The 24,192-nt window shown below is 38.9% G+C and overlaps 1 protein-coding gene across 2 annotated transcripts in view; it reads right to left on the minus strand.

Annotated features, from left to right (window-relative positions):
- Positions 1-24,192, minus strand: part of Trpm (transient receptor potential cation channel, subfamily M) — an 819,353-nt gene that overhangs the window by 63,934 nt on the left and 731,227 nt on the right. The window contains exon 16 of one of the 2 annotated variants that reach the window (XM_067146725.2): positions 13,680-13,736. The exons of the other annotated variant lie outside the window; for it this stretch is intronic. Coding sequence (XP_067002826.1) covers positions 13,680-13,736 — 57 coding nt within the window. The remainder of the gene's footprint in view (positions 1-13,679; positions 13,737-24,192) is intronic. 2 annotated transcript variants of the gene reach the window in all.

Consider the following 24,192-nt stretch of genomic DNA (forward strand, 5'->3'; position numbering starts at 1 on the left):
ATCAGATATCCAGTGAACATGGATAAGTCGAAAGTGCAGCACCACACACATGAAAACACTAAAGGCCAAGGACATTCTCCAGTGCCAAATCTAAAAGGATTCCAAAGAATTCCAAAGCATTGTTAATAGCCATTGCTAGAGTCTGGTTTTTACATTCCTAAAGGTATGCTAAGAACATTCAACAAATCCTTAGAAAAATTTAAACTAAAAGTAAATATAAAGATAACAAAATTCATTATAGTAGACAAAAAGAAGTCTATCCCCTGTGGGTGGGGAACACAGATGAAGAATACACCCATGGTATCCCCTGCCTGTCGTGAGAGGTGACTACAAGGGGCAACCACGGGATGACTGCATCAGAACCATGAACCACGAAACTACTTGTGATTAGTACCATCATGTGGGGAACACCATGGGTTGCCTTTACCACTCTGTTAGGTACTCAATAGTTTTGCGATTCATAGCAGCAGAGTGGGGTTCACTGTGGGTTTCCAGTACCTGTGATTAATACCACTAAAAGCGGAACACTACGGTCTAACGTTGCCTGCACGGGTCTGGGCGTTGCCTGTGGTTAGTAACACAATATGAGCGACACTGTGGGTCTTCGTTGCCTATGATTAGTACCTGCTATATGCGGAAAACCACGGGAACACCGGTGCCCGTGATTAGTACACCTAGGTGAGGAACACTATGGGTTTGCCTTGCCTATGAGATTCGTCATTATGTGAGAAACAGCAGAGGTCTGCATTACCTGTACGACGTACAATGTTTGGAACACCGTGAGTTTACGCTACCTTTGATTAGTATCACAACCTTAGAAATACCATGGCTCTCCATTACTAGCGATAAGTGCCATTATGAGGGACCGTTGACATGGATATTGAACTCCTTTAGACAAGCATCATCGATTCAGGATTGTGCCTTGGAAACAGTCCCTTGGTGTGTAATATTGTTTCTGGTGAAGTGAGGTATAATACCAATATAAATGGTCCGTTATTGGACATTATAAATTTTCCAGCTAACTCATTCCTGGTTGTCAGCGTTTCATAGTGCATTGGCGCTGCTGGTGGCTACAATTAACCTATGCAGTGGCCTCTACGGTATGCACTAGCCAGCATCTCGGTAGGTGTGCTAGGTACCAACTGATGAGCCCAGCCTAGCACATGGGGGCGAAACGCTGACAACCAGGAATGAGTTACCTGGAAAATTTATAATGTCCAATAACGGACCATTTATATTGGTATTATAAATTTATTCATTCGGAACAAATATTTCAGATTCCCTACGGGAATCAACATCTATATCATCTGATAGCCAAGCAGGCATCAATTTTTGATAATGAGACGAAGTGTCTCATAGTGCATTGGCACTGCCGGTGGCTACAATTAGCCTACGCAGTGGCCACCAAGGTATGCACTAGCCAGCGTCTTGGTAGGTGTGCGAGGTACCAACTGATGAGCCTAGCCTAGCACATGGGGGCAAAACGCTGACAACCAGGAATGAGTTAGCTGGAAAATTTATAATGTCCAATAACGGACCATTTATATTGGTATTATAAATTTACTCATTCGGAACAAATATTTCAGATTCCCTATGGGAATCAACATCTATATTAAGTGAGGTATTGCGGGTCGGATCCACTGATTGTTTTAAATTCATATTCATTCATTCACTCTTCATCATCACGTTTTGAGTTCTGGTCAGTAGAAGAATTTTGTACTTTTAAAATGTCATTGCATTTCGTCTCATTTCATACTATTACGGGCTGATGACCTAGATGTTAGGCCCCTCTAAACAACAAGCATCATCATCATCATCAAAAAGAAGTCTACATGCAGAAAACGCTTAAAATTAAATAACACACCGATAGAACAAGTCACAGGATTCCCCTATTTGGGTAGTGTAATTACCTCTGATAACAGATCCCTTTCAGAAATCAACAAAAGAATAGTGGCAGCAAAACAAGCCGTCTAAAATAAGAAAACTTATTGCTAAATGTACCGGGCGGTACACCTCCACGCCGCTTATTTAAAATTTGCGCCAGTTGAAATTCCTCTGCTGGAGGAAGTCTGAACTTTATCTACGGTATTGATTTTTAAGTTTCTCAGAAGATGTCACAACGGGGAAATTTTTTGAGTTTTTGAACTGTGTCATTTTTGACGTATTTTTGTTTGGCTTGTAGTAAGAAGTGTGAACTTTCTCTTCTAGAGGACACTACTGAAGACCAACACTAGTGCACCCTAGTGCGAAGTGAAAGAACTGTTTTTTGGGAGAAAATTTAATTTCAAAAGTTTGTTCTTTGCTAAATTTCTCTCAGTCATTGTTTAAGTTGGCAATATTTACCCCTTCTTTCCCCTGGTTTTGAATCTAGCCAATCCCGAATTTCTTAAATTAATTTTCCACCAATTATGTGTTTCTTTTTCCGATTGTGTAGGGGTTTTCTCGGTTAGCCAATAAAGTTTTTTGGGGAGGGTGTTCTCATTTCCCCTAACGCCTCGAACTTTCCGCGAGAGTATATAAACTGCTGATTTTAGGGTCTCTGCGCCACTTCTGTTCCATCTTTTCGTGTGTAAAGTACTTAGCAGGGGGCGGGAAGCGCCTCTTTCTTCGGGGAGCAGTTCTACACCAAGGTAATGGCCTTTTAATAACTTCTTTTCTTGCTAGCTCAGCAGTTTAACTCTCGGGGCGGGTCCGAAGCGTTTCAATCATGTAACCTTTTCCTAAAATGTAACTACTCTTAGCATCTGTTATCTTTTAAAGCTACATATTGGGATAGAGAGTGCTTAACCCTCTCGAGCTCCCATTCATATTGTTTTGAGGTGAACTTATTTTTCACAACCTATTCGTCCTTGATGTAATGTAAATTGTTCTTTTCTTAAGTCACCTCTGTAGTATGGGATTAGCCCTTGCATTTGCGGCCTAGAGCCAGATTAGGTTTTGAACTAAATGTATTAGGAGTGCAGTTCGCCTCCGTTCAAATTGTTATTTTAGAGGTCATGTAATTAACCTTTTTTTTCACTTAATAGGCCTCAGTAGGTTGGGTATTTTACCCCTGTATCTATGTCCTTTGAGGACAACTTGAAGGTGGAGTTTGGTGTGGCCTTTGATAGGCTTAAGGTTGAGAGCGAGTGGCTCTTTTTTTTTGAAAAGTGAGTGTTGTATGCCTCGAGGAGGCTTTTCTGTGTAATTTGGAGCAAGTGCTCCTGGGCATGAATGGGGTTTTCTGCCCCTCTGTTAAAACTTATTTTGGAGTAAGGTTGGGCTGATTGCCCAAGAATTGTGAGTTAGGGGCTCGAAGCCCAAATCTTGTGAATACTGTATTTGTAATTTGTTTTCTTGCTACTCTGTACCTGCCATTCGTGTTATTTCTTAATTTTGAAGAGAAAATATAACCTTGTTAAATTTTAAATTCACTTTAATGTCGTAGCCTGACACCTATTCACCACCCCGCACCTTCTTTCACCTCTAACTACCGCAAAAACACGGTAACAAGTGGTAGCAGAGCGTGGTTGAATGGGTCTCAATTTAGCCCCTTTTGACGGCTAAACATTGTTTTGATTCCAACTCTAACAATTTTCTCAGTTGCTGGCATTTTTAAATTTTCCTTTTTCAAAATTGTTCTGTCATCATGCCCGGCCCCCGCGACGTTCTCCATCTTAACTATTTGCACAAGGAGGAGTTGATCTATGAATTAACTATTAGAAATGTGCAATCTGGAGGCACGGTTGCAGTAGACACAAACAAGCTTAGAGAGTCCCTTGATTTGCCCATTTCCATCCCCGCTTTGGGAGAGAAAGAAATTGACGACTCTCTTTCCACGATCACCGAGAATACTACTGGGCTAGCTTCTGTAGTTAGTTTTTTTGATGAAAATGATCCTTCTCCTAATCAAATTAAGCGTGTGCAAGCCAGGCTATATCATTTTTCAAATAGAGTTAACGATCTGTTGTCTCTGAAGTTGAATGACGTTCAGAGGAAGGAAGCCAGTATGTTACTCGAAAATATTTCTGAATTATCCAGTAAGGTCACTCAATTGTTAACTGGCGAAATTCCTCCCGAAAGCGATCAACCCACCACAGTGAATGTAGGTAGTGAGGAAGAGCCTCCTAAGGGAGAAGTCAATAGAATAACCGTTGCTGCTCAAACTATCTCTGCCCCATTGGACAACGAGTCTGAACGCCGTGCATCGTTGAATAATGTACGTGCTGAATTAACTTCTTTGCCACTGAAACCTCTACCTACTATGTCACCCGGGTTCAGCAGCTTGCCTCATCCATTAGCAATGTTACTCAGAGGTATCTCTAAGTTTTCTGTTAATACCACTAGTGAAGTTATTTCGTTCTTAAGGTTTTTAGTCGAATTTCAGGATCATGCCCTTGTTTTTTCCCTTTCTCCGTGTCAAATTTTGCAGATAATCTATCCTTATGCAATTGGTATTCTCTCTGACAAAATAGTAAGAGCCATAGCTGAACAGTCATCTATTGAAGATTTTCATGCACACTTGCTTGCAAATTTTATTCCTGCTCGCGCGAGGTCATCTCTAATTCAGAAGTACTATTATCGAGTACAGAGATTGGATGAAAATCTGGCTGATTTCATACAAGACATTAAGTTTTATACTAGGGTGTTTGCTCTTCACTTCCCGGAGGATCAGATTGTACAAGCTATCGTGGAAGGCATTTCACCATCCTATAGGTCATATTTGTGTTTTGCGGCGTGCCCGCAAACCTTCTCTGAACTCGAAGCATTGGCCGTCTCGGCGGAAGGAGTTAGATACGCCGATTCCTTGCGTGTCGCGAAAGAACCCCCGCCTTCTTTTAGTAATACTCGGCCTCCACCTCGCCGATCAGTCACACCTCGTAAATGCTACGCTTGCGGGTCGCCTGACCATCTTCGGAACAAGTGTCCCTTGATCAAGTCTAGTGGGACAAGAAATGGAGCTGGTTCATCACAAGGCTGTTTTAAATGTGGGGCTTTCTCACATATCGCCAAGAATTGCCCAAATTCGAATAGCACCCCCTCCTGCTCTACTACACACAGTGGCTCGCATCTGAAATGAATATCTGCACGCCGCTGACACCTCAACCTCTCCACAAAGTCTGTGCCCTCAAAAAGATGATGGTCCAACAAAATTCTGCCGCCTAGCTTTAATGTTTCAGTGCCCCCGCAGCCGCACGGCGCTGGGCCGCGTCTGGGATTGAGGAAGGGCCCCCTCGACCCCAGCGAGGACGACATGTGCACGGCGAGCCGGAGCTCTCCTCCCGGCCAAGGCTGATGTGCGGCGCACGACCTGCTATTTGCCCGCAGCCGGTATATCTTCACCGCGGGCGCGGCGTGTTTCAACACCACTGCTCCCCTCATAGTGCGGGCGAGCGGTATCTCAGGGTACTTGAGGGGTCCGAGCGGCCTCCTCTGAACACAAGCTGCAGCGGCCGGTCTGGCCATCCATTTAATCAACTACATGGACACTTACTATCAGCAATTACTACACTTGGGTATTCTACTGCAATATTTGGTGGACTTAGAAAAATTTTTCCTCAACTTTAAAAACTAAAGTTTTACTTCTGAATTCAGCTTCTACAAACATAAAGACTTTACTTCACCTGTTACAACAAAATTTTGAAACTGAATCAAACCAAATTAAGAAAATCTTATAAATACTTCTGCAATTAATCTCCATATCAACATCAAAACTTGGACCTTATTTTCAAACAAAAGGTTATGTCCTTCTGTGTTACGCCTTGGAGGAACTTTTGGGGGGGGAGGTCTGTACCGGGCGGTACACCTCCACGCCGCTTATTTAAAATTTGCGCCAGTTGAAACTCCTCTGCTGGAGGAAGTCTGAACTTTATCTACGGTATTGATTTTTAAGTTTCTCAGAAGATGTCACTACGGGGAAATTTTTTGAGTTTTTGAACTGTGTCATTTTTGACGTATTTTTGTTTGGCTTGTAGTAAGAAGTGTGAACTTTCTCTTCTAGAGGACACTACTGAAGACCAACACTAGTGCACCCTAGTGCGAAGTGAAAGAACTGTTTTTTGGGAGAAAATTTAATTTCAAAAGTTTGTTCTTTGCTAAATTTCTCTCAGTCATTGTTTAAGTTGGCAATATTTACCCCTTCTTTCCCCTGGTTTTGAATCTAGCCAATCCCGAATTTCTTAAATTAATTTTCCACCAATTATGTGTTTCTTTTTCCGATTGTGTAGGGGTTTTCTCGGTTAGCCAATAAAGTTTTTTGGGGAGGGTGTTCTCATTTCCCCTAACGCCTCGAACTTTCCGCGAGAGTATATAAACTGCTGATTTTAGGGTCTCTGCGCCACTTCTGTTCCATCTTTTCGTGTGTAAAGTACTTAGCAGGGGGCGGGAAGCGCCTCTTTCTTCAGGGAGCAGTTCTACACCAAGGTAATGGCCTTTTAATAACTTCTTTTCTTGCTAGCTCAGCAGTTTAACTCTCGGGGCGGGTCCGAAGCGTTTCAATCATGTAACCTTTTCCTAAAATGTAACTACTCTTAGCATCTGTTATCTTTTAAAGCTACATATTGGGATAGAGAGTGCTTAACCCTCTCGAGCTCCCATTCATATTGTTTTGAGGTGAACTTATTTTTCACAACCTATTCGTCCTTGACGTAATGTAAATTGTTCTTTTCTTAAGTCACCTCTGTAGTATGGGATTAGCCCTTGCATTTGCGGCCTAGAGCCAGATTAGGTTTTGAACTAAATGTATTAGGAGTGCAGTTCGCCTCCGTTCAAATTGTTATTTTAGAGGTCATGTAATTAACCTTTTTTTTCACTTAATAGGCCTCAGTAGGTTGGGTATTTTACCCCTGTATCTATGTCCTTTGAGGACAACTTGAAGGTGGAGTTTGGTGTGGCCTTTGATAGGCTTAAGGTTGAGAGCGAGTGGCTCTTTTTTTTTTTTGAAAAGTGAGTGTTGTATGCCTCGAGGAGGCTTTTCTGTGTAATTTGGAGCAAGTGCTCCTGGGCATGAATGGGGTTTTCTGCCCCTCTGTTAAAACTTATTTTGGAGTAAGGTTGGGCTGATTGCCCAAGAATTGTGAGTTAGGGGCTCGAAGCCCAAATCTTGTGAATACTGTATTTGTAATTTGTTTTCTTGCTACTCTGTACCTGCCATTCGTGTTATTTCTTAATTTTGAAGAGAAAATATAACCTTGTTAAATTTTAAATTCACTTTAATGTCGTAGCCTGAGACCTATTCACCACCCCGCACCTTCTTTCACCTCTAACTACCGCAAAAACACGGTAACACTAAACAACCATCTCAGACCAGAAAATCAATTCTCAAGACCTTTGTTTAGAGTGTGCTACTGTATGGGTGCGAAACCTGGACATTAGGTAATCAGGAAGAAACAAAACTTGAGGCTGCTGAAATGTAGTTTTGGAGATGAATTACAAAGACTAGTTGGAGAGATAAAAAACAAATGACTTTGTTTTACAGAACATAAAAGAGGATCGATGTTCATTAAATATGATAAAGAAGGGGAAAACAAAGTTCCTTCTGAGACATAACTCTCTTCTCCAAAGCATCATTGAAGGTAAAGTACTGGGAAGGAGACCCAGGCGACGACCAAGCATGTGATACATCAAGAACGGGCATGTGGTTCATATAGCAACATGAAGAGGCTAGCAGAAGATAGAAGATCTGGCTACAGTGACGAGGCATTGCCTCCAGTAGATGATGATGATAATGAAGGTATGCAAAAGTGATATACCTTGTGACAACTTCTCAGACATTTTTACTGATGTTTCATATGCAATTTTACTTTCAAGGGTTGCATTAAATAATTAACTTTCATATTTGTAATGGACCTGTGACGGAAATGCCAAGGGGAGAAAATACAGTTTGTGTGTTATAGCAAAATCAAGTGAATGATCTGCTAAAGAAATCATTTCGCCCCAAAGTTTGGCATTCAAAACTAATTGTTTATATAATGAAAAATACACAATATGCAAGAAAATTCATCGTTTGTGTTTGTATGTCAAGATAAGTTCCCACAATTGTCCTATTATGCTTGTATGTCTGAACATTTCCAGCTTGTGTTTATTATGAAGACAGCAGGGGTTTAAGCTTTTTGCAACTCTTGGATAATGAGAGGGCTGTAAGTAGCAGCCCATGGTCTTTGGATAGAAGCTTCTGCAAGTTCTGGATGAGAGTGATAATTTTAGGGGGTGACCTGGGGGGGGGGGGGGTATTTCCAGTAAATATTTATAATCCTTTAAATTACTGGAAATTATAATTTCTTTTTTTTTTCTTCTGCTATTTGCTTTACGTTGCACGGACATAGAGAGGTCTTATGGCGATGATGGGAGAGGAAAGGCCTAGGAATGGGAAGGAAGCGGCCCTGGCCTTAATTAAGGTACAGCACCAGCATTTGCCTGGTGTGAAAATGGGAAACCACGGAAAACCATCTTCACGGCTGCCGACAGTGGGGTTCGAGCCCACTATCTCCCGGATGCGAGCTCATAGCGGATATTATAACATAGTTGTAGGCTCAAACTAATTCTTTAATGCAAACTCAGTTTCATTATCTTCAGAAACTCACAGTTTGCTAAATTTGCATTCCATATGTTTAGTTAGGTATTACATAAAAATCAGTCTGTCAAATGAGCAAAAAAGCAGTCTCATGAAGAAAAAACCTGAAATACATGAGGAATTGACTGATGAAGAATTGTGGTGTTTTCCATATCAGTCTGTGACATCATGTGATGTAGAACTATAGAACCTTCTCCAGTGATAAAGGAGCTTTACTGAAGAACATCTTGTACTGTAACAGCCATGAATAATGTATAATTTTATGCTAAAGAAGCAGTTTATTTGATTTTTTTTCATAAGTAACTTTTACACATTTTAATATTTTCTTATGGATACAAAGCTGACTGTACTCTTTACACTGAATGATATACATTAAAATTCAGCTCATACAATTTGAAGGAGATATCAGAGATTGTCATTCACTGTTGTGAAGAGAATTATACAACAGTATTATGAAAAACCCTCATGTTTATCAATTTTCTATAAAATATGAAATCAAAAATGCTAAAATTTGAAATGCTAAATCTAAAAGGCATTAGAACATTGTGATATTCGTGATTATGATACAAGCACTAAAAGTCTCACTTTTGCTCAATGTCACCCATATTACACTACTTCCAGCATCATGTTGTGTCCAATCATCGAACAAAGTCCCACCATTCATTTTTACATATTCAGAACAGAATATTTATGGCAAAGTTTTATGAATAGTCAGAAAAGATATTGACCCTCAGACAATGATATACTATTGTTAATTACTTACTCTATGCAACTAAACATGATAGTTAATGTGTTATACTAGGTACTGTAAGAAGCAAATTACTTTAACTACACAACATTGGAAAATACAACTCTGCTGACAGATACTGTATGTCATCAGTGTAAAAGTGGGCCAACCCTAACCATGACTGATGAGATGACAGCTGTCATCAAGTACAACTAACTTCTTAGTTCAGGCGCTCCCTCCACAAGTAGCCTGTCACTGCAATTAAAATAGCACAATGACCGCTCCCCTTGCAGTGGAATGTGGTGATGAAGACCGACAGTAGTAACGCATATGAATACTAAGTACAGTGAACTGGAAACAGTTGTCAAGGTGAATCTTCAGAAGACAACTGCTGGAAGAGCATCTTGAGTGAATGTTCTGTTTCCAAATATACGTATATTTTTTTTACAATTGGCTTTATGTAGAGCCAATGGCGACAATGGGACAAGAAAGGGCTGGGAGTGGGAGCATCGGCCATGGGCTTAATTAAATTGCAGCCATAGCATTTGCCTGGTGTGAAAATGGAAAACCAACAGTGGGGTTCAAACCCATTATCTCCCGGAGGCAAGCTCACAGGTGTGCGCCCCTAACTGCGCGGCCAACTTGCCTGGTAAAATATATATGTATATATATATTTGGAATACCCCAAGCTATTAATTTTTTAAAAATTAAGGATTGCATTAGTCTCCTCAACTTTGTGTACCCAGTTATACAGAAGCCTGAAATGATGCTCTTAAGGTAAGACACATGAAGAAATTTTGGCAGTAGTGAGACACGGATGGAGTTTACAACAGGCAGTCCAAATATGTCACATGAGTACTCGGCTTAGTTTAGTGGAATATGGAAGAGAAACATTCAGGCTATGTTTTAAATGTGTTATTGAGCTCAGGTCGCTCTGTTTCTAAACCTCACATTCTGACTTAGGGGACACATAGACGTCACATTGCAACAGTGCCCTCCTACTGTGTTTATATTGAGATGACAAGATGAAATCTAATTCCATGTCACTATTCATCAATTTTTAATACGCCATATTGTACATGTCAAAATTTTAGCTTTCTTAGCAGGAGATCTATGATGATGTTTGATGTTTAAAGGGGCCTAACAAACAAACCCCCTGTTTCATTAGGTCTTTAACCTATTTAGCTGAAGAAGTGAATGAACATATTCTTGAAACATGTACTAGATATAATCTAAATGTGAAATGTAAATACATTTTTAATACATAGTACTGAGTAGGCAGATTATCCATCTCTCTATGTACTGTGATTAAGTCAATATGGACCCAATAGCGGCCATTATGGTCCAGATTATTAATAATGTGAGAGCGACACCAGGAGCACCAAGTTAGAGAGGGCCTATCATTCCCAAGTACCTCTTCAAGAACCAAAAGCTGAAACACTACCCTCTGAGTACCTGTTGATGAATCGAAAGGGCCCACTCAGGAAACTAGAAGGATACTAGGGTCCATAAGAGAGGATGATAGCACCTACAGGATCTGCGAAGATCAGGAAGACATAATCACGTGAATAAGGAAAAGGTGAATGACCTTCTACGGGCATATGAGCCACCTGAATCCCTGCAGGCCTAGTGGATCACCTCAGTAAAATCAGACCTAGAGGAACTACAGATCCTCTTAAAGACCATAGAGAACCGATCTCAGCACCGACAGGCCATCCTACAGGGAGTCTTCCCACTGACCCTCACAAGCAAAAAAGAGTACAGGGACCACCAGACCTAAGTGGACGGATGGGAGGAAACAGTCACACAGCCAGAAAATGAAAGCGTACTGGGCCAAGAAGAAGCAGAAGACGTTAGCTAAGAGTTAAGACAAGCACCGTGGTACCTAGTAGGCCAAAATGAACAAACAAACAAACAAAAAAGAAGAAGAAGAAGAAAATACGTAACAATTGTCACCATCAAGTAAAGACATCAAATGCTGAAGCCCTTAGGCAGCGCTGATGGGAGGAGCAGGAATAAGTTCACTGCGTCTTTACCCATGATTCAAGAAGAAGGGCGAACATTGTAGCTATCAATAAGAAATAAGGTATAATAATAATTTCGTGTAGCTATTTCTAGCCGAGTGCAGCGCTTGTAAGGCAGACCCTCCGATGAGGGTGGGCGGCATCTGCCATGTGTAGGTAACTGCGTGTTATTGTGGTGGAGGATAGTGTTATGTGTGGTGTGTGAGTTGCAGGGATGTTGGGGACAGCCCAAACACCCAGCCCCCGAGCCACTGGAATTAACGAATGAAGGTTAAAATCCCCGACCCGGCCGGGAATCGAACCCGAGACCCTCTGAACCGAAGGCCAGTACGCTGACCATTCAGCCAAAAAGTCGGACAGATAATAAGGTGATGCTATTAGACACTGCCTTAGGATGTTAATCTCAAAAAGCAAGCTATTTGCCATGTCTGCCATATCTATTGGCCAAATATAATATTCCTCTTGGTCAATGGGTTGTCAGAGGTCTCCTGTTTGGATGCAGAGGTACTGTGCCAAAGAACACGGACACCAACCTCCAAAGCCTGAAAATTCAGTTTAATGAAGTGGAAAAAATCTTGTTACAGATCGTAAGGGATTCCTTACAATTTCATTCAAACCTAATATTGTAAAATTGACTAATTATGATTTCTTCTATTTAAAATTTGTAATTATAATTTCACTGTAATTCTACAGGCTACTAACATGTATTCCGGACCTTTAAGGTCACGCTCACTGCAGGACGAATGATTTATTTCCAATAAATCTTAGCACTATTATTTTTCTCATGAAATTACACAATTTGTGTGCTGTACAGGAATAAAGCATTATGCTGCGATAGTTCTTTCAAATAAGGTTTTTGATAATAATGGAACAATAATTTGACACTGCTGAAGAAAAGAGCAGTAAACGAAAGCCTTGCAAGGAAGTGCCCTCTCACCTCTACTATTTATAGTGGTGATGGATGAGCACAGACCACTGGGGAGAGAAGAATGAAAGCAGTGTTATTTGCAGATGATCTACTAATATGGGGGATCAGTGAGAGTGAAGTCCTGGAAATGACACAAAACAAGAACCGAACGCATAATGGCATGGCATTAGGAGGGGAGAAGTTGAAAGAGCTGAAAACTTTAAATACCAGGGAAGTGTAATTGAAGAAAATGCAGGAAACAGGATGGGAATCAATGAAAGAAGAAGGATGGATTCTTTAAGAGTGTGGGAGGACTGATATGGAACAGGGATGTACCACAGAGATACCAGACTTATTTTGTGCCAATTCTGACATATGGATCAGAAACGTGGGTGGTAATGGAGAGGGATAAAAGCAGAATACAAGCAGTGGAAATGAAGTTTTAAAGGTGTCGAGTAGGTTTAACAAGAATGGAGAGAGTGTGGGAAATGGTAAATGACGTAGCCCTACAGGAAAAGTGCAGTGGTATGGACATGTTAAGAGAATGGGAGAAGAGAGGATACCAAGAGAGATGTTAGAAATGGAATTGAAGGGAAGGAGATACAGAAGAAGACCAAGGGACAGATGGTTGAAAATTGTAAGGAAGAGCATCGAGGCAAGAGGAGGCAACTGGACGAGAGTGAGAGAAGAGAAGTGGTGGATGAAGAGGCAGATCCAGCCTGTGGTTGGAAACTGCTCCATATGATGATGATGATGATGATGATGAAGATGTTGATGATGGATTCATCATCACCTAATAAAGGCAATGCCTTGTTGCTGTAGTCATATCTGATGATCTTCTTAGCCTGTTCATGAGGCTATATGAACCACATGCCAGTTCATCATGTATGACATCCTTGATCATCCACTGCATCTCTTTCCCATACTTTACCCTCAATGGTGGTTTTGACAAGAGAGTACGTATCCAAGGAACTTTGCTTTCTTCTTCTGTATCATATTCTTGCAGATTAAGTAAAGCAAAAAGTAACCTTCAGTAAGACAAGAACTTAAAAAAAGGGTTGGTACACTTTTACAAATGCTATTTCAATTATAATTCGAGTGTCTATTCTACGAGAAGAATCTTGAGCATCAATTATGTCAGTAGTTCAAGCTGTATTATTTTTCTAGTCACAAAGTAGATCTACCTTAAAATATTTCTATTAAATGCATAAATAAATATACTGTAAATGGGATATATTTAGGTGATAGGTTAAAATCCATGTATCTTATATCTCAGAACAATGTTTGATATAGAATTTTTTCAAATTTTTCTTTAAAGAAAGTACAGTAAGAAAAGTAAAGAGGGAAGGGAGGAGAATGTCTGCCACTGTGCAATGTTTGGAAGAGTGATCTAAAGTACTACGAGACAAGAGACATGAAAGCCAAAGAAGCACATTCACTGACAACACACAACACTGATTTCTGTACTACCTTGATACCCTGTTGACTTGAAGACTTGCTCCTGATGCTAAACTTTCGGGGCTTCTTCTAAAAGAAATGGATCATTTAATGCATTGTTTACTTTTTTTTTTAAAGTGCACTTCTCTGAACAAAAAGCTGCCCATCGAATTAGAGAACTGTATTTAATGAATGAAGGAAAGCAAATGATTAAGGAAGTAGGGGGATGTTATACCAATAACACCAGAATAATTGTCACAATTCAGCAAATCAATCGTGCAGAATGCTAATCTTCTATATTTTTTATGTTCTTTGTTTAAGACATGAACATATTTGCAATGTTTTCCTGAATCTGTTGCACAAACCTATTTTGTCAATTTATCTCCTTATGCCATATTATATTTCTAACTCCTATGTCATAAAATATAAACCTATCTATGTAGGGATGGGTTGTGGTAATTGTGTGATGTCAGAAACCTCCGCTACGACTGACAGCAAAAACATCAGTTAAGATTTCAGCAAGCCGGGGCGCGTCAGCACTCATGGCATGCTGCTGCACGTTCCATTCTGCACTGTCCTCCACCACATATGCCTGCTTGTAGTTATGTTATACTGGAGGGGGAGTTAAGATCGTCAGAAATAATTTGGAATATTATTATAACAAAGATTATTTCATCAATGAATGAAGAAACAATAAATAAGAAAACACTACTTAACACACACAAATTAATACTGAATCAAATATCATCATTATTACATTCAAACTGGTTAAGAATTCATCTTATTCTAACACAGGCTAGCTTTAGTTTCTTAGAGAAAATCTAGCACAAAATGTGAATAACCACACACAAGACAAAAATAGCACAACTCATTTGAAACTCCATATGAAACAATGTTTTTAAATTTATACACAAACTTAGAAACAATAAGTCTGTAGTTGTAATGTTATACGAGGGCTGATCAACAAAGACTTGAGACTTTTCTTTTTACAGATGTTTATAACTCCATTTCAATGTTTACATGATCTTTTTCAAAGTAGTCCCCTTGTACTTCAATGCACTTTTTACAGTGTCTCTGCCAGTCCTTGAACACATGCTGCAGACGAGGTCCTTGAGAATTGCCTCACTTCAGAGTTCTCAAATCGAATGTCCCTAAGCTTTGCCTTTAGTGATGGGAATAAAAAAATCACAGGGTGAAAGATCAAGGCTATAAGGCAGATGCGGTACACAGGTAATGTTGAATCCAGCCAGAAACTGCATGACTTGATTTGCGATGTGAGGCCGTGCAATGTCATGATGAAGTGGCCACCCTGCCCGAGAAAGCTCTGGTTGTTTCTTTGCAATGTGCTTCCTCACTAGTAACAGCAGGGTGAGGCGGGACTGCATGCTGTCACCTCTATTGTCTAGTGTGCGAAATGCATGTAGTGTATGCACAATAGAGCATTACTACCAACTTACTGATACGAGAGTGCTGCCGCCTACGGACATTATACATTAAAACCCGCTCTTTTCAAATATATATGTTACAGATAAGAAACTATCATGGAAGCTACAGGAAAAAATCAGTCTCAGTCTTTGCTGATCAGCCTAACTAGAATGAACCCCCTTATTTTCAACATCAATGCCTTCACGCTAAATTTCACTGACAAAGTACTTAGATACTCTTGCTGCTTCTGACATTCTCACTAGAGCTGACTTATGTCCATAGTGAGTCCCTCTTTGGCTTCTTTTTTTCGATGAACTTTGTCACTTTATAAATTATCCCCCTCATGTGTGCATAGAGCTTCTTGTTTTTCTACTTTTGAGTTCATAGGTGGCATCTGACGGACAAATCACCTGGATAAGTCACTCGACAGTAAAATGTTATTAAATACAATGGGACTGATTTGTCTGATGACCCAGATTAAGTTAAAGTCATTGTCAAATGAGAAGTTAATCACTCTGAAAGCGTAACTGATACCTCAAAGAATAACAGCCACAGCTTTCACCACACACAATGCCACATGGATGGTCTGATATGTGTCTGTTTTCTTTTGAATGAAGGCTTGTGGGACCAAAGTTGCTGATCAATGACAATTTATCTAGTCGTATTTCACTCCAAGTCATCAAGCTGTGTGAATTAAACAATGCCTGCTTTGTTCTTTTACCGCACAACACAACTCATCTTTGCCAACCACTGAACGTGGCCCACTGAAACGTGCCTGCAGGAACGTTCTTGATGAGTGGAAGCAACGTAACGGAGGTGTGCTTCCTGAATCAGAATTTCCTTGCCTCCTTAAACAAGCATTTGACCGTATCAGTAAAAGTAAGGCCGTCATTAAAGAATCACAATGTAAGTTTATTTCTTCAATTTCTGTTAGCAATTCTGTTTCTCTAGTATTACTATGAAGAAAAAACTTTTAATAAGGAATACTGTATTCAAGGCACATGATTACATAGCTCTTGAGCTTTTGCCATATCATGAAAAAGAGCTGAAATTGTTTACATTTTGCATCTTCAGAAGAAAAGAAATACTATTTTATTTCTCTTCTTGTTCCTTATCAGACCAGATTTCAAGTTTTGAATCACAATCTGGATCTTCTTTTGAAACATGCACATTAAGATTACAGAGCTTTTATCCACTTTTCTATAAAAGTACTGCTGCTACAACATCAAATACAGCAGCATTGATGTGCTTGAGGCAGATGATTTCTGTTGGTAGCATCTGTACACCATCATTACTGTTCTCAATCACAATTATTTCAAATTCTGAATGAACTGAAAGTACTCTATCCAAAATATCAGTGCAATAATTCTGACAACCTCAACTTTTATGAGACAACAAACTATAAAAAAATAGACAGTTCAGAAGTACTTCAGAAAATACGTAAGTACTTTCTCACCAAAAGCAGTCATCATCAGTTCAAAAGAAATACATTAATTACAACTGATGAATGGATATAATTCAAATTGAATTGTTTCAGTTCTATTAACCCTTTACAGTCCAATTTTCTGTCACATGTTCCAACAGCCTGGTCTAAATTAATTTTGCACAATTTTACCTAGTCAGATTAAACTCAGAACTTTTATTAGTAACTATAATTATATTATTATGATTATTATATTCTATAAACATGAGTCTAGTGAGTTATTTAGAGCTTTACACAAAAGTCTAACGTCTCATTTGCCAGATATGAAAGATTTCTGGTCAAAAGAATTTGTTTCTCGTGTGCTTTCCTTCAGTTAAACTTTCACTAGGAAACATTTTTTACAAATATTTTGGATGCTCCATTTAGAAAACACTCAACATCAAGGTACCAGACTTCAAACCAGAACTCATAAAGTCAGTAATTTTCTAGAATACGTTGACAGTAAATGTAGCGAATATTTCATACCTGGGTCACACTTGTCAGTTGACGAATCTGTTTTCGGTTTCAGGGGAAGAATATCCTTTATAACCTACAACCCCAAGAAACCAACTGAGTGTAGGGGGCTCCGTGTGCATGTTTTGGCGGACTCTCTTTGTGGATACATTATATCCTTTGTGCCTTACCACGGAAAATTGACAACTTGCAATGCTGGAGTTCACTACACATTCATCTTCACTTGACAGTTCTCTAAACTCCTCGTCCAATTCAAATAAATAATTATCGTCACTGCTGTCTAAATAAACATGCATACGTATTTCTTCTTCATTGATATCTGCCACTTTTATATCGCAAATTCAACTGAGACAATTCACATTCACACATAAACATGCTTAGTACAACACGTGTGCAGAACTACTCAACGTAAACACAGCTGACAGGCCACGGCCACGGGTAACCATGATGATACATGGCTACGTATATCTCGTATTATTTCCACGGAGATACCAGAACGGCTTCCTTTGTGCACAAACATTTACTCTAGAAACTGCAGGGATATCGGTCGACCTCAATCAGGTCAATGAACTTCAATAAATAACTTCTCAAGTAGAACGAAACATAATGTCGAGGTCACCTCGACGCTGGACCGGAAAAGGTTAAATGCTGATGTACATACCTAAAAGAAGCATGAAGTTCTCCAGAAAGAAAAAAAAGTATAACATTTTCTTTATAATTTAACTCAATAATTTCTAATTAACTGAAGAGTGGCAGGGGAAAGGAAACTAAATATCGAATGTGTCAAATCCAGCTTTTTCTTCCAAAGTAATCTGTGTATCAGTGCCAGTGAGGTGTCCAGATGCACTCTCCTCCTATTTTTAAAATGCATCAACAGATGGTGGCCCTAAGTGCCACGCACACCACGTCACAGCTCCCAGGTACAGATGTCTGCATTGCGTTGAATATTCCCCAGTTTAGTGTAGTAAATGTCCCTTTGTTGTTAGGCATTCAAATGTACGAAAAAACTTCCCAATGTTCAGAAACAAAGAACAATAATGGAAAGTGAAGCTGGAATAAAATAAGCACTGTATCTGTGAAACACAAAAAAAATGATGGGGGAGAAAAGATGTTTTATTTCAATAATCATCATCTTCATCATCATCCTTCCCCCTGCTGGCACTTCTCCATCCTCCTCTCTCCTTCCACCATTCCTCTTCCATCATTTTGTCCCAGTCCAGGTTTCTTCTTCCTGCACTCGTCTTTATCCACCTTGTTCTAGATCTTCCTCTCCCTCGAACTTCATATCTATCACCTGTTTTGGTGTTCTTTTCTCCTCTGTCCTCTTCACATGTCCGAATAATTTTAGTTTATATTCATATCAATTCTCTATTCTAACATCTCCGTTTCTCCCTCTGATCATATTTCTTGTGCATTTCATTTCACTGGTTTGAATTCTATTCTCCTCCCTACTGTCTTTGTCTAGGTCGCAGCCGCTTAAGTTAGTATGGGTCCACAATACAGTAGAACCTCGACAATTCGAAATTGGTTAATTCAAAATCTTGCCTAATTAGAAGAAGCTCTTGTTCCTGGAAACATGAGGTATGCTTTTGCATGTTATGTAAATTGTTTAATTCGAAATACAGATAATTTGTAATTCAAAAAACAATGTCAGCCCATTAACAAAATTCAGACTTTTAATTCAAAACTGCCTTTCTTCTTCTTCTTTTATGACCACATAGGATCACTTTAGTCCGTCCGTCATTCAGGTATCTTTGAAGGGATTGTTCGGGCTTTCCAGTCTTCCCAGTACATCTTCAGAAGCTCCGATCTTCGTGCCCTTTTCTCAGTTGAAAATATGCATGTGGTTAGTTTGTTTTGTGTAAGGGTAAAGCGGAGGTTTGTATTCTTGAGTTTGTATTCAATTTTATCTTATTTGTGGTGTCTTCTGTTGTAAGGCCTATTTCCTTCAGATCCTCTCTTACTTCTCTGATCCATTTACATCCTGTTGTGATATTTTTTGAGACGAGATTGTGTTGTACTAGTTGTTTCAGAAGTCTCGAATCCTACATCCTCGTGATATGTCCAAAGAATCCCAGTCTCCTCTTACGCATAGTATCTGTAATGGGTTCTAGCTCTTTGTACACGACTTTGTTAGGTGTTAACCGCCACTGTCCATCTTTCTGGTATTTTTTGTTGATGCAGGTTCTTCCAATCCTCCTTTCAATTTTTTGAGGTCTGTCAGTCTTTGATTGTTTATTCAGGTAAAAGAGTGTTTCTGCTGCATATGTAGCTTCCGGTTTTATAACTGTGTTGTAGTGTTTTATTTTTGCATTTATTGATAGACATTTCTTTTTGTAGATATCCCATGTTAATTTTTGTGCTTTAGCTAATCTATTTGTTCTTGTCTGGATTGAGTTTTTTTTCATTTAGGTTGTGTTATTATTTCTCCAAGATATTGAGTTACTATTTTGATTTTATTACCATTTATGGTAACTTGTTTTAGTTGTGTTGGTTTTTGGGGCATAATTTCTGTTTTTTCAAATGATATTTTGAGGCCAATTTTATTTTCAATGTTTTGAAGTTCTGATATCTGGGTTTTTGCTTCTTTTATGTCCACTGCTAGTAATGCTAAATCGTCTGCAAAACCCAGGCAGTTTGTTTTGATTTTTCAGTCAATCTTTATTTTGGGGGGACGTTTCCTAAATCATTCCCTCATTACCATTTCTAGAGCACAATTAAGTAATAGTGGTGAGAGCCCATCTCCCTGCCGTAGTTCAGTTTTAATTTCAAATGTCTCTGATGTTTCACCCCTAAACTTCACTTTTGATTTGGTGTTAGTGAGAGTCAATTTTATCATGTTTATTTAATTTGGGGTGTAGTCCAAGGTGTCTTAAAATTTTGAACAGAGATTCTCTATGGATGCAATCATAAGCTTTCTTGAAATCTACAAATGTTATCAGCATATCTCTATTTCTTCTCATGTTATAGTCCATTATCAACTTAAGACTCATGATCTGATCAGGACAGCTCCTCCAGGGTCTGAAACCTCCTTGATATTCTTGTAGTTTTTCTCAAGTTGTAAACTTATCCTATTAAGATGATTATTGAAAATATTTTATATGTTATGTCTAGCAGCGAGATTCCCCTGTAATTATTAGGGTCGGTTTTGTCACCTTTTTTGTGCAGTGGGTGAATGAGGGCTGTTGTCCAGTGTTCTGGTAGTTCTTCTTCAATCTAGATAGAGACAAGTTGTTGATGGAGGGCCTTTACATTAAAAAATATAGTATTTCACAGAGTAATTTAAATTCAAAATTTCTCCGCATCATGAAAGAACGCGTCTTCTGGAACGTGCAGGGGTAGCTTTGTGCATTTCAATCACTTTGGTGTGTCTACAGTGTGCTTCATATTTGCTAAGTTTGAATGAAATCACAATTCTTTTGTACTCTGCATTTTAAGGAACGCCACGATATCACGCAGTAGATAGTGTGCGGAGAAGCAGAATCCGCGAACACTGGCGATTCCGGCAGTTGGCGTAAAAGCGTGCCTCGTATAATCAATTCATAAGCACCTAACAATATTGTCAATGCCGATGAAACTGCATTGTTTTTTTTAAATCTGAGCCCAAACGGTTTTAAAGGAGAGAAGTGTCAGCCAGCTGTGTTGCAATGCATACGGAAGCGTGACAATTCCTCTCCTCCTCATACGAAAGTTGGATAAGCCATTATGTTTTAAGGGTGTAGGTACTTTCTGTGCAAGTACAAGGCATCTAAAAATGCAAACAGTACAGTAATCCTAAAGATAAAGCATCTGTACAGGGGACCCAGCATAATTTGTCCTCGTCTTTGAATCGTGCTTTTTGTTCTTTTGTTGCATGAGGTTATGTTTGCCGTTATTTTATTCAAATCCATTATTTGAGTACTGTAATTGCACCTTGTTGGACACATTTTGAAAATAGTTTTTTCCATGGTATTCAAAAGGTTTATAAACTGTAAATCAAGGTTAATTGCATGCAGTACCGGGCCTTAGAATATTTTGTGACACATCAAGGGTTGGCATTTCTGAATTATGAGTTGGCGGTTAATTCAAAATCATGTAATTCGAAGTACCAATTTTGCGTCACAGCGACTTTGAATTAACGAGGTTTTACTGTAGGTAGGTACTTCCTTATTCCAGACAAGGTTTCTCAGACTGGTAGAATGCACCTTCTTGCTAATCTCCATATCCAGCCTTGTATTCTGCATTAAATCTCTGCCTAGGCATTTGAAACTGTCCACAATTTTAAGGCATTGAACACGAATTTTTGCTATGCCTTTCCCTCGTCTTTTTCTTCTTGATATTACCAGCATCTTGCTTTTCTCTGCACTGACTTTTACGGCATACTTTTCTAGTACTTCATTGCTGTTTGTTCCCCAGACCACAATACTGCAAATCATCACCCTTTGTCTGCTTTACAATTTCATACACAACCATTAGAAACAGACAGCACATTTCCCTGCCTTAGTCTAGTTTCATTTCTAAACCATTCTATCTTTCCAACTGTAGCTCATCAAAGTACATGACACCTCCATACTTGAAATTAGTGAAGCTCCATGTTTAAGCTTACTCTGGCACTGACTCAAACTTCTGAGTGAAGAAAATAAGTGTTTTCAAGAAACTGTAAGTGCCCAACAATAAGTTAGCAGGATTTATTTACTTTTTAATGTTTATTATTTTATTAAGGATACTATTCTTTTTCAGTGGCTTATTCATTAAGGGTGTTTCTTACAGGTATGTTACAGTGTTTCTAAAGCCCATATTCACCGCAGAATTTATTATCTCGGTTCACCAAAACTAAGTTTTGTTCCAATCTGAATATTAACTGTAAAATTTTCATACTGATGCACGGAAAACAAATGACTACGTGTTGTCGCCACTATCAAAATGTAAACAAGTTTTTGATTCCATTCGGAGTTTGCAAATAATTCGTGTAAATTATGTCCACTATTGAATAGAAACGAAGAAAGAAACCTGATATGACTTTCCAAGAGACTGAATTGTTATTCAATTTGGTAGCAAAAAGGATTAACAACATAGAAATTAAAGAAAACAAATCATAGCCTACACATTGTATATTTCACTCAAACAAAAAAGGTCATCATCATCATCATCATCATCAATGTGGCACTCCATTCCTCCACTCCTTTCTGTTCTTCCGCTTTTCCTGCTCCATTACTTCCGCCACATCCAATCTAGCTTCTCTAATGTCCTTCCAAATCTGATCCATCCACCTTCTTCTTGGTCTTCCAACTGGTCTCTTTCCTGTAACTTGAGTTTTCAATTCCCTTCCTCCTACCCGTTTCTTTCCCATTTGTTTTTCATGTCCGAACCATCTCAGTCTTGCTTTCCGTATGTTCTGTACTAATGGTTCTATATTTAGCTCTTCTCTGATTTTAATATTTTGGATTCTCTCTCTTCTTGTCTTTTTAACCGATGTTCTTAAAAATTTCATTTCTACTGCTTGGATCTTACTATCTTGTCTCATATTAGTTACCAGTGTTTCTAGTCCGTATGTTACAATTGGTATGAAATACTATCTGTATAATGTTAAATTTGTTCTCTTGGGTAATATCCCATAAAAGCTCTCTGATTTGATGATAAAATGTTGTAACTTTACTTAGTCTGTTATTAATTTCAGGTTTAATTTCGTTACTTCCATTAATAATGCTACCCAGATATGTAAATTGTTCTACATTCTCTAACTCTTCTCCGTCCATGTTCACTTGGTTTCTCTTTTTCTCTTTTCCACAGTGCATGACCACAGTTTTCTGTTTGCTATTTACCATTCCAAACTCTTTCAGATTTCCATTCCAAATGTCCAGTTTCCTTTGTACTTCCTTTTCTCCCTTTCCCTGAATCACCATATCATTTGCATTTGCTTCAACACTACTGATACTCTGTTTTACACGTTTTATTCCTTAATTCATTAAAGAGTCACCGTACAAGATATAAAATTCCAGGTTGTGTTCGATCATGGATAAGGCCGACAGTGTGGAAGTAGTCCTCGAAATAAGTGGCACATTCTACGATTTTATTAATTGTGCAATCTTGAACATATTACTCATTACGTGTTACAAATTTCATGTTTGGTCCGTATTGAAATGCCGTTTCCAAAATTTATTAGGATCAACCTATTCAATACAATTGAGTTTCCAAGGTTAGGATTTACATCTTATTACGCTAAAATCTGAAGGGACATGTTTCGCCCTTTATAAGGGCATCATCAGCCTTTTTACATTCATACCTAAAATTAATCATTGAAGGTTTCATTACTATCACTGATCATTGATTGTGGAGGTTTTATTGATAGACTACATACTTTTGAAGCCATTTCCGGACTACAGGGTCGTCTACCTTCTCCAGCGGGGTGTTGGCTTTGATGAGTAGTATCGCTGTTGTTTCGTGAATAAATTCTATTTTTTCACTCTTAGCTTTCTTTTGCATATTTAATGAGAGTTCTATTGTTGCCTGCCGTTTCACTGTTGGAGTGCTAAATTTACGTTGTGAATGTTCCTTATTTTTAAAACAATGTTTTGAGACAGTATCCTTTTTCTCCTACTCAATACGAACATTACAAAATCTACACATTAAAATATTGCTTTCCAAAACGTATAAACTTTCACTTGCAAACTGTTTAGCTCTGCTGTGCACCATAACACTTGTCGAGCGACCCATCTTCGCTAGTCTGTGATCACTTTCTTAATTTTACCTGACCACGGAGCCGAAATACATCAGTCAATTGTGCTACTTGTAGACGTCATTAGGGTTTCCAGGATTGCACAGTGCCATGAGGAGACAGGCTGGGGTGGGATTACCAACAACCACAAGAACAACATTCCAAACATTTCGTTTGGCAAAAAGCTTGGAGCCGACCCCTTTTCTTTGATGCCATGTCTTAAAGAGATTTTCCAGAATAATAATGATAACATATTTCTTTCCTGTTGATGAATCTTTGTCGCTTTCCTTTCTTTTCCATACATAATCTTGGAACAAAATGTCAAGTTCGTTATTCACTCAGATTTCGCTGTAATATCGCGCTCATTGTGATATAATTGAATTTCGCTTTAATTTGCTACATAATCTTGGAACAAAATGTCAAGTTCGTTATTCACTCAGATTTCGCTGTAATATCGCGCTCATTGTGATATAATTGAATTTCGCTTTAAT

Source organism: Anabrus simplex, chromosome 5, assembly GCF_040414725.1.
Source record: "Anabrus simplex isolate iqAnaSimp1 chromosome 5, ASM4041472v1, whole genome shotgun sequence".
NCBI lineage: Eukaryota > Metazoa > Arthropoda > Insecta > Orthoptera > Tettigoniidae > Anabrus > Anabrus simplex.